Source organism: Condylura cristata, unplaced genomic scaffold (genome assembly GCF_000260355.1).
Source record: "Condylura cristata isolate star-nosed mole 26May11 unplaced genomic scaffold, ConCri1.0 scaffold00007, whole genome shotgun sequence".
Lineage (NCBI taxonomy): Eukaryota > Metazoa > Chordata > Mammalia > Eulipotyphla > Talpidae > Condylura > Condylura cristata.
In genome coordinates this window covers 18,189,778-18,203,781 of record NW_004567108.1, presented here as the reverse complement: position 1 = coordinate 18,203,781, position 14,004 = coordinate 18,189,778, and the positions used below count along the sequence as shown (strand labels likewise).

Here is a 14,004-nt window from a genome sequence, read left to right as displayed (position 1 = left end):
CCCCGCTCTGTCTCTGGTGAATCCTCTCACCCTCCACATCTCTGGCCTGTACCCCAGTTCTGTACGAATAAATAAATAAATCTTTAAAAAAAACTAAGTTATGAGAATTTTAAGGAAAATAAAATTATGTGAGATACCACTCACATGATTACTCTTTGAGCTAATGATGGAGTGTTCTCAACTACTTTTGGCTGCTAGGGTGTCAGTGCTGAGGAAGGCAGTATACCACACTATACTTCAAAGGGCAGAGGGCTTTCCAGAAGCTTGCTTGCTATGAATGGTCAGAAGTGTGGCCACGAGCTGTTGTTCCAGGTACAGAGGCAGTTTAGAAAACTTTTAAGTTTCTAGTGTATGTGTATCCCAGTCTCTACACAAATGGAAATACATAATGCCTGTGGGAGTCTCAAAGATCCTGTCCCATAAAAAAGCCAACAGTTCTAGCTGGTGGGATAATTCATGAGTAGAACACCTGCGTGTCCTGGCCAGGTACAGGCCCACTTTCTAGTTCTCCTAACCATCCTGCAAGTGAGGGATCCACAATTCAGGATTAGTGAATGTCATGTTTACCTGAGAGAAAATTAACACCTAGAGAAAAAAATAAGTGGTCCCCTGTCTGACAGCTGTCACTAGTTGACTTGTAACCCTACCTGGATATGAGTGACTCCAGGACAGCTGCTGGATTTGCTGCAACCACTCTGCTTCCTGAGTTGACAGTTGTTTCTGGGATATAGGACTCAGGAAAGCAAAAATTATGTTTGTGTTGGTACTTAAGGGGAAGGTTTTAAGGATTTAATGTTAAACTTCCTCACTCTTAGTCCTTCTAAACTATCCTGACAAATCCAGAATTAGGCTTACATGATTTGGGAAGAATGTTGGGGGTCAGTGTTTATGTTTTTATTTCTGTGGGGAGGTTTGGTTGACATTTCTAGTTTTTCTAGTCAAGATGGGTAGACTCCAGTATATCCATGATGCAGCCAGACCAAGTAGTAGATTAGCAGAGGAATGTCCATTATGTACTGTAGTGTGTCGGCTAATTCTGCCAGGCGAGTGTACATGATCATTTCATGGGTGAGAGATGAAGACCTGGAGAAGTCAGTCAGTTTACTCCAGATTCCATACTAAGCAAAACACGACTGAAATTTAAGTGTGGCAAAGTCTGAATTCAAACCTGAGTCTTTTTCCAAGATGCCTTTTTTTTTTTAATAATATAATAGTTTATTTTTACATCATTTTGTGTCTTTTTTCATCTCAGTTGTAATCCCCGTGGGCTTTCCATCACCAAATCACAAATGTGTCATCACCATAATCCAGTGCATTTCCCTCCCCCCACTGTTTTTGATCCCATTCTCCACTCCACCCCCATAAAATGCCTGGTATATAGCTGTTTTATTTTTATTATTATTATTTTCTCTCCTGGTTCTTTATACTCCTGCTATCAGTGAAATCATCCAGTATTTTTCCTTTTCTTTCTGACTTATTTCACTAAGCATGACCTTTTCCAGCTCCATCCATGTTGCTGCAAAAGGCATGTGTTTATTTATTTATTTTTTGGTTGCTGAGTAATATTCCATTGTATATATGTACCACATCTTTTTTATCCAGTCATCTACTTTTGGGCATTTGGGCTGCTTCCATGTTTTTCCAATTGTAAATAAAGCAGCAATAAACATGGGGGTGCAGGTATCTTTTTGAATCAGTGTTTTTGTGTCTTTTGGGTAGATACCTACGAGTGGGATTGCTGGGCTATATGGAATCTCCATGTTTAGCAGTTTGAGGAACCTCCAAACAGTTTTCCATAGTGGTTGTACTTGTTTGCATTCCCACCAGCAGTACACGAGGGTTCCTTTTTCTCCATATCCTCGCCAACATTTGTTGTTGCTAGCTGTTTTAAGATGTGCATCGTTATCTCATGGTTTTAATTTGCACCAAGATGCTTTTTATTCAAGCACTTTTAATAAAGATACAGATATGACAAACACAGAACTTTGTTCCAAGAAACTGGTTGTGAAAGGAAGAGAAGATGTCAGCTAACAACTAATAGAAGAAACAAGGATGAGAAAGGAATTTGCTGGGATACCTCAGAATAGAGATCAGTCTGCATTTCAGATGGAAAGTGCATCTTAATTTATGAAACACAGTCCAGAGAACTAGTAAGTCCATAATGTTTCTTGTTTACTGCAAGGGAAGCAGCTAAGAAAATGGTGTATAAGAGCATGGGCACTGATAAGAACCAAGAAAGCCAGTTTGTGTTGGTCAGGAAGAATGACGTTTTCCCAAAATTTCAGGGGCAAAGAAAATGCAGAAAAGCAAAAGAGAGGATTTTAAGTTAGAACGAAGGGTAAGTAGGGATGGTGAGAGAAGTGCGCTCCATGTCCTTTGTAAAATAAATGGTAAAATCATCTGTCATGAATGTGGGGTAGGGCCTGAAAGTCTGGGGAATTTGAAATATTATTTAAAGTCAATGTGGTAAGATGTCAGTGAGACACTGTCCTGAAAAAGTCTGTTTTGTTGCAAGTATATGAATATGTGTGGGCTTAGAACTGTAAGGAATGCCATTATGTGTGCACCTTGATTATTTTGCAAATTCCTTGGGACAGAGTTGACCAGTTCAAGCTCTGGAGATGTCATATAGTCAGTAGAGATTTTCTCCCTACCCTGATGGGCAATAACTATATTCTACTCAGATACAGAAAAAAGAAGTCTTCATTCCAAGCTGCCAGTTCAATGGTTAAATCCTGGGGCAGGTACTTAACTCCCATATAAAGATATGATGAATTTAAGGATCTGGTTTGAAATGTTTAAGTCAGGACTTAGTAATGGTTTAATCTGAAGATGACCACAGAAGAATGGCCACCCTATCTTTTACATTTATACAATGCTTTGAAATTTTCCAGATGTTTTCACACATACCAACTCATTTCATCCTGAAAACCCCTGTGAAGTCATAGGGCTGGTACTACTCCCATTTGACAGACAGAAATGAAATTATGCCAAGTAGCTGATTTGCCAAAGACAGAGTTCTTTGGTGATGGGAATGCTAGTAAAGTCAAAGTTTTCTAATGCCAGTTAGAAAAACTCCCAACAAAACCAGCATTTAGAAATGCCTGAGACAGGATAAGAGTTGTTTGCAAATGGGAACAATATTATACAGTCGTTGGCTTCATAAAGGAATCATAGATTGAAAAGTTAATTGAGGAACCATAGTTTGAGATACTCGTTAGGCCTCGGAACATGAAGATAGTTGGTGCATTCTTCGTCAGAAGTCACAAGTGTCAGATTTATGGGACGGGATTTCCTGAGTTTTTGTAGATTCTTTTATACTAGAATGATGACAACAGCTAGAATCAGTGTTTTGGTTGGCAGAAAAATTTGAAGTGCAAAGCCATGAAATAATACAAATTCCACTCTAGTATGTGTCCACTGTCACCTTTACTCATTGTCTGCTCTAATCATCCCCAACCCTTCTTTTCTTTCTCTCATTCCTGTTCAGCTTATAGTTTTAGATCCTGATGATCGTGAAGAATGTCACTAGTTGGGGTTGCCTGTGTTTCAAAACCTCAACCCACCTGTAGGGCAGAGTCAGATCACCCCAGGCAGCCTCTGACTCATAAAAGGGCCCCTCCTAATCGTTTCCTCCTGGTAAAATGGCCCCAGAGGCCCACCCATCCGGGCATGCCTGGCCAGGGGCACATGACTGATGCAAGACCTCTTCTGAACTCCCAAGATCAGAAGAAGGAAAAGTTAAAATAGGAGGTTGTTCACTTGCCAGATTCTTGAGAGCTAGGCTCATGTTCCCCTTCACTCCCAACCCTCTCCATTTTTTTTTTTTTTGTAACCAGTATGAATTGTTCTCTAAAGCAAATACCCAAGTTCCCTTTTGTTATTGCCATTAGTCACATTTTTTTATGGTTTAAGAATTGAATTATCAAGACCGTTACTTCTCTTGTGAAAGTTCAATATGAAAAGCAAAGATATGTCGATCTCCCCCTTGACTGTTACCAAATGGCTACAACCCCCTCCCCGAAGCCTTCAATTCCTGATAAAATGCCCCAGAATTTCCCTGGATTTGACTTTGGATAAGTGTGACAGTAAGTTATTAGCCGTAGCTCTGTCCATTGCTATGAGAACCCATGTGCCCGCATGAGTCTTTCATTCTTTGAGGAAATAGCTCTAAGTCATCTTTTCAGTCCCAATATTTTAAAACCATAGGCCATCTAGGCAATACCCTCTGAGTCTTAGGGCATAAAGGCATAAAACCCACAGGTACATCAGTTTAGATTGTTAATGCTCAGTTTGCCAACTGACCTCCAAACTTGCTTCTTTCCCACTACATTATTTCATATATCTAAAACATTCTGTGACTTTAATTCAAATTCCTCAGTGCCAGTTCTTGAGACTTTTTTTTTCCCTCTCTGGGACGGCTTCAAGCATCGATCTTTGGGGGCCTACTTTCCACTAATTCCTCAGTATTTACTTTCCTGTGCTCTGATTTCCAAATTCACTTTCTGAAGCATATGTGTAAATTCATTTACAGATAACAATCTCCAGAGGCATTCTCCCTAGCATGAAATTCACAGAGTTGTACAAGAGCATACTAAGAAGAAAGTTACCAGTTAAGAAGGCTGGACTTACAAGCAAATCTAGGAATGTGTGTGGATGTCTATTTGAGCTTACCAGTATCTTCATTTCATTACCCTGAGAACACAAACAGAACAGAGCAAAAGAGCATAGACATCAGAAGTCAAGCAGGTCATGTTCTGATTGAGTTTAAATTCTGCTTATTGTTTACAGACTTTCTGAACTTGGGAATGGGAACTAGTTAATAGCACAGAGCCAAAAGGGTTATTATAAAGACTTAAAAATGTTGTATGTGTAAAATACCCAGGATGGAGCCTCATAAAAAAAAAGTATGTGATTAATTCATGTTATCATTAATCTCAGAAATTTCCTATAAAGTTATTGTACTCTTCTTAATTTAATATAACATCCACTCCCTTCTTTCCAGCCCACAGATTAGATGTTTGCCTTTGTGAATTCCCATATTACTAATAATATTTTAGTATACTTTCTAAAGTATACTTAATTTAATTAAGATTCCAGAGTCAAATGTGTTACAACTCTGTGTTTTTATACCTGAAAAACTAAGATGTTGTTCTTTATCATTATCTTGTATATGTGTAATTTTGTGCCTTGTAATATTTGAAGGTGACCATAAGTTTTATAAAGCAAAATGATTCCCTGCTAAGTATTAGTATAACCTAGGCAAAATTTAATGACTGTTCTCCCAACCTTGATGAGGAACATGACATGTAAGCAATTTATTTAATACTTCATTAAGCTTTTCACATTATTTGTGACAATTTTCCAAAAGTATTTTTTCTTTTCAATCTAAGGAGTCATTGTATCTCTCAGCCTGCCTTTCCTGGATGTTGCTGCACTCTGACGTAAGCCCTTCCTTGAGAGGAGGGAGGTAGCCTCCAGCAGTTCCAGAAGGACCCTTTTGATTTCCAAGGCCTATGAAAAAGCTAGGGGGCCTCTTTCTGGGTGGCTTCATTTATTATGCCCAAGGAAAGGAGGACAGGTGGCAGGCACACAGAACATCAAGGGTCAGCACGGGTGCTGCATCAGAAAGTTCCAGCAAGTTTCCATGAAGATGAAAAGGTGGCGTGTGGGTTGCAGGGCAAGTCCATGCTCAGTGTATCCAGTCAAAGGACTCTTCATTCTTCAAGTCATGGCCATGTCTCGTCCCCAAGCCTCACATCACTCTCATGTGGTATTCCTCCTACTTGTCAAAATCTTTTCCTTGAAAAGACATCATAGACGGCTAAAATGCATTTTTCCTTTTGTTGAACAATGGTTTATGAACATTTACTCACAGTTGCTTACCTTCTTTGTGTACAACTTTCAAATTGTTGTACTTCAGAATCTATCAAGGCATATTATTTATAAGCTAAAATTACAAGATATCATTTTCATCTGTTAAATTCACAATAATTTAAATGTTTATTACTCTAAAAGATAATTCAAATTAGTAAATAGCTTATTAGGGAAAAAATACAGCTGGACATTGTTATATGATTTAAACCATCTCACATCTAACTTCAAAATCAATGGCAAAGAGGTTTAGCAGTTAAATGTAGAAAATGAAGCTAACAAGAAATAGGTGAAATGCTAGATAAATACTTCTCTATTTCAGATTAGGGAAGGCCTCCCTAAATATAACTCTAGTGATAGATATCCATAAAAGAAATCATTGACTGAATTAGAGAAAAATGGCATATGCAGCAAAAAGGCTACATATATAAAATGAAATCTTACTCTTAACAAATAATGAACTGGAGATAATATGTCTACAATAAATGTAATCTATTAGAAATTTCTATTTATTAGATTTATATGGAAATGAATGTTCTCTACCTCAACCCTGAAAAAATTAGATACCAAAAAAAGAAAGACACTCTATTCCTGTGAGAACTGCAGCTAGGAGGGTGTGTCACAAGGCGGGAGACAGTCTGAGCAATTTTTAAAACTCCCAGAAGAAGATTGTTATAGTGAGGGAAGCACATGAGGAGAGAGAGTGATATTTTTAGCAATTACTGTAAGTAAAGAACTTTGGAAAGAAGTAGAAATATCTGCAAAGAATTAGGAAACTTTTGTGTAACATTTCATTTAAAACTCTGCCATTGAGCCTCTAAGGAGATTTATAGTGAAGAGCTATATTTCCTTTAAGGTTTTGAAGATTTCTAAAGGTTTTATTGGTTAACATAATTGAGGAACTTAAAGAGTTGCTGCTGAAGGTGTTGTTTGTTTGGTGTGGGCAAATAGAAGCCAGAGACAAAGAGCCCAATTTTCAGACTTAATTTGTCTTTGTGAGAGTTGAAGGATCTGATTCTTAAAAAGGAGGTTTTTATGAGCTAAGTTATGCTTTTGCTAACTGGAAAGAGAAGGGGAAGAAAACAAAAACCTTTTTCTACCAAATAGAAAGTCAGTCTTCATAACATCATGGACAGATACACAGATAGATATAGAGAAGGATGGATGGATGGATGGTGGATTTGGAGGTAAATACAAAAGAAACAGAAATGTCAAAAGTGACTGCCTCCAATGGGGAAAGCGGAAGACTACTAATTTTTATTCTGTCACTATCTTGGTAATTTTTGAGCTTTTATTTTTTTTAAAGATTTATTTATGCATACAAAACTGGGGTACAGGCCAGCGGTGCAGGGGTGGCGAGAGAATTCACCAGAGACAGAGAGGGAGCAGAACAGGCAGATCAACAAAGTACACTGCTGTGGGGAGCAGTGGGTGGGTCAGGAGAGGTCTGCTGTGCCGTGTGGGTCACCTCCGGGGTGGGGATGGAACTCATGCTTTAGCTTCTTAGTGCTGTGCTTTAACCTGCTGCACCACCAGGGAGGGCCGAGCTTAATTTATTTTTATAAAAATTAAATTAAAATAATAATTAAGAATTTTTGATATAATATTGTCAGAGATTCAAAATATAATGGCAAATATACAGTTCCCGATCTACGCTATCTGTTATAGTCCATAGGGACACCATTGAATGTCTATCTTTGACCAAAATACTATTCAGTAACATATGAGTATGTATGCAACAGAATATTATTCAGCCTTATTTTAAAAAAATGGAAATCCTGTATTTTCCAACAACATAGATAATCTAAGAGGCCATTCTGTTAAATGACATAAGCTAAACAGAGAAAAACAAATACCATGTTGTATCACTTTTATGTGGAAGCCAATTTTTTTAAGTAAAACTCATAGAAACAGTATCAATGAAGTTACAAGGACTGTAGATAGGGATAACAGGAAGGGGTTGATAAAAGTCATGAAGTTTGACTTATAAGATTAACTAGGTCTGAGTTATCTGGTGGGACACATGGTCACTCTAGTTGCTATTGTATAACTGAAATTTTTCAAATGCAGAGAAGTTAAATGTTCCCACCGAACATAACTTAAATGTTTCATTAAGCATAATTTGTACTTATGTTTAATGACCATATTAAATACTTCAAAATTCTTATAATTTTATTATTCAATTTTTCTTCATTAAAGATAGGGGAGGAGAAAGAGAGTATATAAAATATCACATGCCAATGATGCATAGAGTAAAGCACTAATTCAACTTCAGCTGCATTTCGTATATTTTCATTTTTAAGATCTTCATTTCTCTATACTTGGAACAACCAGTTCTTATATTGTGAGTATTTACCCTAATCTATGGTATTTTTTGCTTTGCTTTTTAGGTATCAGCAAAGGCCCAGCATCTTACTCGACATCTTCCCTACCACCACCTCCTCCATCCCATCCACCCAGCCAGCCGCCATTGCCAGCATCTCATCCAGCACAACCTCCACCAGTCCCAAGTCTACCTCCCAGAAATATTAAACCCCCGCTAGATCTAAAGTAAGCAAAATTTATTTTGTCATTTCTTTGTGATCTTTGTGCTTGACTGAATGCTGAAGGTTCCACTGTAAACTGCTGGGGTCACAAAGGTGGGCCATTGGCAAGGAAGTAGGGATTGCTGAGCAGAATGTTTTTATACCCTCCACTCCTTAAATCTGAGCAACGTTTACTTACTTGGTCCTAAATTGGTCTTCCCTATAAGAGTTCATTGAAAGAAAGCTTGCACTGACTTTTAAAAAGTTCTGAAACATTCTTCAAGTTAGTATTGCTACCATCTTGTCCACCATTACCACATTCTCATGCTATCACCAGTATTAACATTCTCACACCACCAATACCATCAACTCTACCACCATGGTTTACAGACTGGTTATGATGGTACTTTAAATATATAATCCTTACATTCTTTTCAAATGGATGATGTTATCATCATTTCACAGATGAAGACATAGAACTTTACAGAGACTGTCTTCTCCAAAATCACACCAGAATATAAAGTAAAAATGTAAAGACAATAAGGTCTTCTGTCATCCTTTAGATTTTTCGTTGTGTGTTTAAAACCCAGCATACTTTTATGCAAGCCTACTCTTTCTTAAATTTTCTTAATCAGTGACTTTTAGAAATAACCAGACTATATAGATTGCTATGTATCAACTCTTTATCTGTAATTTACTGGTATAGCTGATTCAATAAATCACATATGTCATGTGTAGCTAGCACTATGTTGATTGTGTCTTCTTTCAATAATAGGTTTGAATTTATAGTTGCACTTTGACAGTTTAAAGACAATTTAACTGTAAAGTGATAGAGATGTAGCCTGTGGCTATTATCTATATAGCCTGCTTTGTGCGTTCATGTTAATGACATGCCTTTCCACAGATTTGAATTTATTAATTCCAATAATCTAATACCCTATGATATCCAGCTACCAAGCAGGAATGTTATGAACACATGTTCTTAAATCCAACTGATTTCTGTGTAGATCTTTTGCATTCATATGTATTAAATATAGTTCTCCCCTAATAAGGCTCCTTCCCAGGTAAATTCACTCCAAGGAAGGATTTATATTTTACCTAGATAGATAATTTCTTCCCTTCTTCCCTCCTCTCTCTTTTAATTGTAGTAACGCTGTTTTGCATTGCAGTATATATTTTAGAAATACAGGTTCACACCTCGTAAAATGTTAATTACCACGCTTTATCTCATGCCAAAGTACCAGTAACCCTCTCCCACAGTCTACTGAACCCCTCCTTCACATTTGGTTCTCACCTTTCCCTACTGGTAACCTCAGTACTGTGGTCACAATTTGGCTTGGTTTTTCTGTTCCTTTGCTCTGGTTTTTTATAATCCACATAGGAATGAAATCCTCCAGCATTTTTCTTTCTGACTTGTTTTGCTAAATATACTCCCCTCTACTTCCATGTGGTCACAAATGGCAGGATTTCATCTGTTTTTATATAGCTGAGTTGTATCCCATTATGTACACACACCACATCCTCTTTGTCCACTGATCCATCGTTGGCATTTGATGGTTTCCATTGTATTTTCAAAAGTGAAAATGTGGTGTGTGGTCAAAGACTTTGAAGCTCTCACTGCAGAGTTCAAGTAAATTCCAAAATGGAGCAATAGTGGGGTTTAAAACTTTCCTCCAGGTAGGGAAGTTAGATAAGACACAAGAGGAAGTGAAAGTAAAATGTGTCTTGATTTTCACGCCCATGGTTTTTATATTTTATATAAGAGGAGATCTCCTGGGATAATCTTCTAGTAAAATCATGAAAAATAGGTGTTCAGTGCTTTTCTTTTTCCTCCTGCCTTCACTCTTGAAAACATGGACATCGGCCTGTCCCAGGGACACCTCTGTCAGCTGCGGGTTCTGTCTATCTCTCTTATCAAAGGCCCTCTTGGGGCAAGGGCTGATTTATTGTTTTGTAGTCACGTGATAGCTGTTTTTGAACCCCTCTTTTGTGCCTTTGTAAGAGGGGGTCAGGCACTATCAGTGAAGAAGACAAAGATTCTTGCCCCCATAAAACAGAGGCAAGAGACACAAGGGAGGAAGATAGTACACAATTGATGGACACACTATGTGAGGAAATGTGTAGTTTGGGGGATGAAACAAAACAGGGCTGGCTGGAGTAGAGGGAGGAGGAGCTTGGGGACAGCATGTTACAACTTTAAGCAGAAGTGAGGGTGGCTCCTTTCACAGGAAGATATACTCGAGTGAAAACTCAAGGAAGTGAAGGAGCTAGGCCTGCAGACATCTAGAGGAAGACCATTCTAAGAAGAGAAAAAGATAGAGCAAAGGTTGCATGCAGGTGGTTAAGGACTAGAGTGAGTGAGGGCTGCAATCAAGTGAGCAAGGAAGGAGGCACTGAAGAGTCAGCCCAGGCAGGGCCTGTGGGGCGTGATGGAGACTGTGGCTCTAAATCTCAGTGGTAGGGGAGTCACTATAAGAGTTTGCGCAAAATGGTGATGCTTTCTGACTTACAGTCTATAAATCACGGCTTCACAGTTGTGTTGAAAAGCTGTTGTGAGCAAATGTTGAAGCAGTTAGGTAAGTATTGCAGAAATTCAAGCAAGATTTGGAAGTGACTTTCACCAGGATGGTAGCAGGGGTGATGGAGTGAGGAGTTTGGATCCAGGATACATTTTGAAGGCAAAGAAAAGAGTATTTGAATTTCAGGTGTGAAAGGAAAAGGGTCAAAGATGGCACTCAGACCTTTGGCCTGAGCACTGGAAGGAAAATATTTCCATTAGTTGAATTGGGGAAGCTGAAGATGAGGTTTAGGGGTGAGAAGACAGAGCTGGCATGGTCATGTGAAGTCTGGGGTGTCTCTTAAACCTCCAAGCAGATATCAAGGAGGCAAGTGTGTTTAAATACTGAGGAGTTGGGGTAAGAGAACTGGGTTAAAAATACAAACTTGTGGGTCATAGGCAAATATTCCACACTTAAAAGTCTTGAGACTGGTAGGATCACCAGGGAAGTAAGTGTAGAGGGAAAAGAGAGAAATTGAGAACTGGGCACTCTGACTCTACTGGATTCCAGAGAAGAAAGCTCAGCAAAGGAGAGTAAAAGGAAACAACCTCCCCTGGGAGGAGTAGGGGGGAAACAGGAGAAGGATGTCCTGGAAGCCAAAAAAATACAGAATTTCCCAGAGGTGGCAATAAACACCTGTCAGGTGCTGCTGAAGGCAACATAAATAAGGATAGTGGGGAGCAGAATTGGTGAAATGCTCCAGAGTGGTGCGTGTACAAGCCAGACTAAAATTGTTTTAAAAGAGCATGGAAGGCAGAGAATAGAAAAGAGCAAGAATTGATGTTTTTTGAAAAAATGTATTGAAGCAACTTTGCAATACTTTTTATGAATTTCAAGTATATATCATTGTAAGTCAATGTCTGTAAATATTGCATTGAGATCATCCCTGAAGTCCACTTTTGTCCTTCACCATACAAAAGGTCAATAGACAACTCTTTCTGGAGAAAAGGGAAGAAAGAGATGGTGCAGTGATTAGTGAGGAGAAAGGAGTAAAGTTTCTTTTCTTTTTTTTGATTTCTTTATTCGTACAGAACTGGGGTACAGGCCAGAGATGCGGATGGTGAGAGATTCACAAGAGACAGAGTGGGGAGCAGAACAGGCATATCAACGAATACACTGCTGAGGGGAGCAGCGGCGGGTCAGGAGAGGTCTGCCTCGCCATGTAGATCTCCTCCAGGGCAGGCGGGGATCGAACTCATGTGGAAGCGGCTTTAGATTCTCAGTGCTGTGCTTTAACCTGCTGTGCCACCAGGGAGGGCCCTAAAGTTTCTTTTTCATGGGAGTAACAGTAGATTTGCATGTTGATGTGAAGGAGCCAGTAAAAAGGTGAGACAATGACTGAGAAAAGGAAAATATTTGGAATCAAGTACTAGAATAATAAGGATCCCATGTGTAGGAGAGACACTGATTTCTGCAAATGACTGATAAAATTCACAGTTATCCCTTAGGTGAAGAGTCTCTGTATTATTTGAGGTAAGGAAACCAATTTATAATTGGTGTCAAGAAAGAATTCCAGGAGCAAAGATAGCCTTCATTACCTGCAATACTTTCTAGGATTCATTTGCAAATTTATCATTCAGATCATGATGCCTTCAATGGTAAAAGATTGGAGGGAGGTGAAAATTAGAAAAAAATACTGTTTTAACTAAAGCCGTTGAGGCCAAAATAACAATGAGTTTAAAACATAATTTATTATTGTATTGTTTCTCCACCTAGTGGTCAGAAATCAGCTTGTTCCTTTTTCTACTGTTTTGAAGTGAAACTGAACTGAGTCAAAGAGCATGTTTATCATTATTTGTGTCCAAATCAAAATCTTTGGTGGAACAAATTTCTTCCTACCATTTTTTCAAATTACTCATAATTTTGATAGCACAAGTAGTCTTTATATGAAAGTAGAACCAAAGGTTGAGTATTTTGGTGTACTAAACAAATCACATAGTTATTAATAGCAGTGTGACAGGAAAAGTGAAGTAATAAGAAATAATAAATAATGGGAAATGAGTAAGACAGGGAAAGGAAAGGTAAAGCTGTTCTTACCCTGAAGTCCTTCATAATCATGTGAGACTTGGTGTTACAAATAGAGATTAATTTATAATTAGAACCTTTTAAGCCACTAAATTTCAAGTTTAAAATTATCTGGACTTTCAAATTTGTCATCTCACACTCTACCGGACACTCCTACCTAACTCATTTTGGATTGCATTGGTTTAAACAATATTTTAAGAATCCCTGGTGTGTTAAATACATGCATGCTATACATTATGCAGAAAAGCTTATGGGGTTTCATTCTCAGTAAGGTATAGAAAAAGGTAAGGTATAGAACAAAAGTCTGTGTCACTTAGATTTTCTCTTTCTTTAAAAAACAACTGTAATAATTAAAAATTTGATGCATGTGTTAACAGTTATGAAAAACAAATAGGTATAAAGGCCAACAAATTTACAACTTTAAAAGTCAGGAAACAGCTCTGATGGCTTTCTAAAAATGACAGTCATCATATTAAAATAACTTCACTTTGCTTATCGAATTCTGCATTGTATAGCAGAAAACAAGCACTTTGGTACTGTAAAATATGGTAATGACTGAGAAGCTTCCTTTTTACTCTCTTACCGGTTCTCTGCTTAGTTTTGGGGACTTAGACTAATGTCATCAGCTCTTTATCTCCCTGTGGGCCTTTTCTCAATGCCCAAAATGTAATTTTTTGAACAATTGCTGATAGCTTGACCCAAATTTACTTACAGCATCCCCCAACTTTCCATCTTTTTCTCTTCTCTTGTTACCATTGATTAATATTCTTATCACTGTTTCATATTTGTTGAATATTTTATTGTTATGCATGTTGTGAATTCAAAGGTAAATAAAGTAAACTAAGATTTATGTGCTCTAATGTTGGGATCATGAATAAATGTGTGCATGCAGATGTTGGCTACAAATAATAAAAGGTTTGCATAAACCTGCTGGCACCTGCATCTGACTAGGCTGTACAGACACCCATCATTTGCAAGTATTTGTTATTCATCCAAATGTCATAGGAAGTAAACTGCAAGTC

General features: G+C 38.0%; 1 protein-coding gene across 2 annotated transcripts in view; it reads left to right on the top strand.

Moving 5' to 3' along the window:
• Window positions 1-14,004, top strand: part of FYB (FYN binding protein) — an 80,730-nt gene that overhangs the window by 32,940 nt on the left and 33,786 nt on the right. For both annotated transcript variants that reach the window (XM_012721787.1, XM_004678419.2), the window contains exon 2: window positions 8,265-8,424. In XM_012721787.1, coding sequence (XP_012577241.1) covers window positions 8,265-8,424 — 160 coding nt within the window. The remainder of the gene's footprint in view (window positions 1-8,264; window positions 8,425-14,004) is intronic.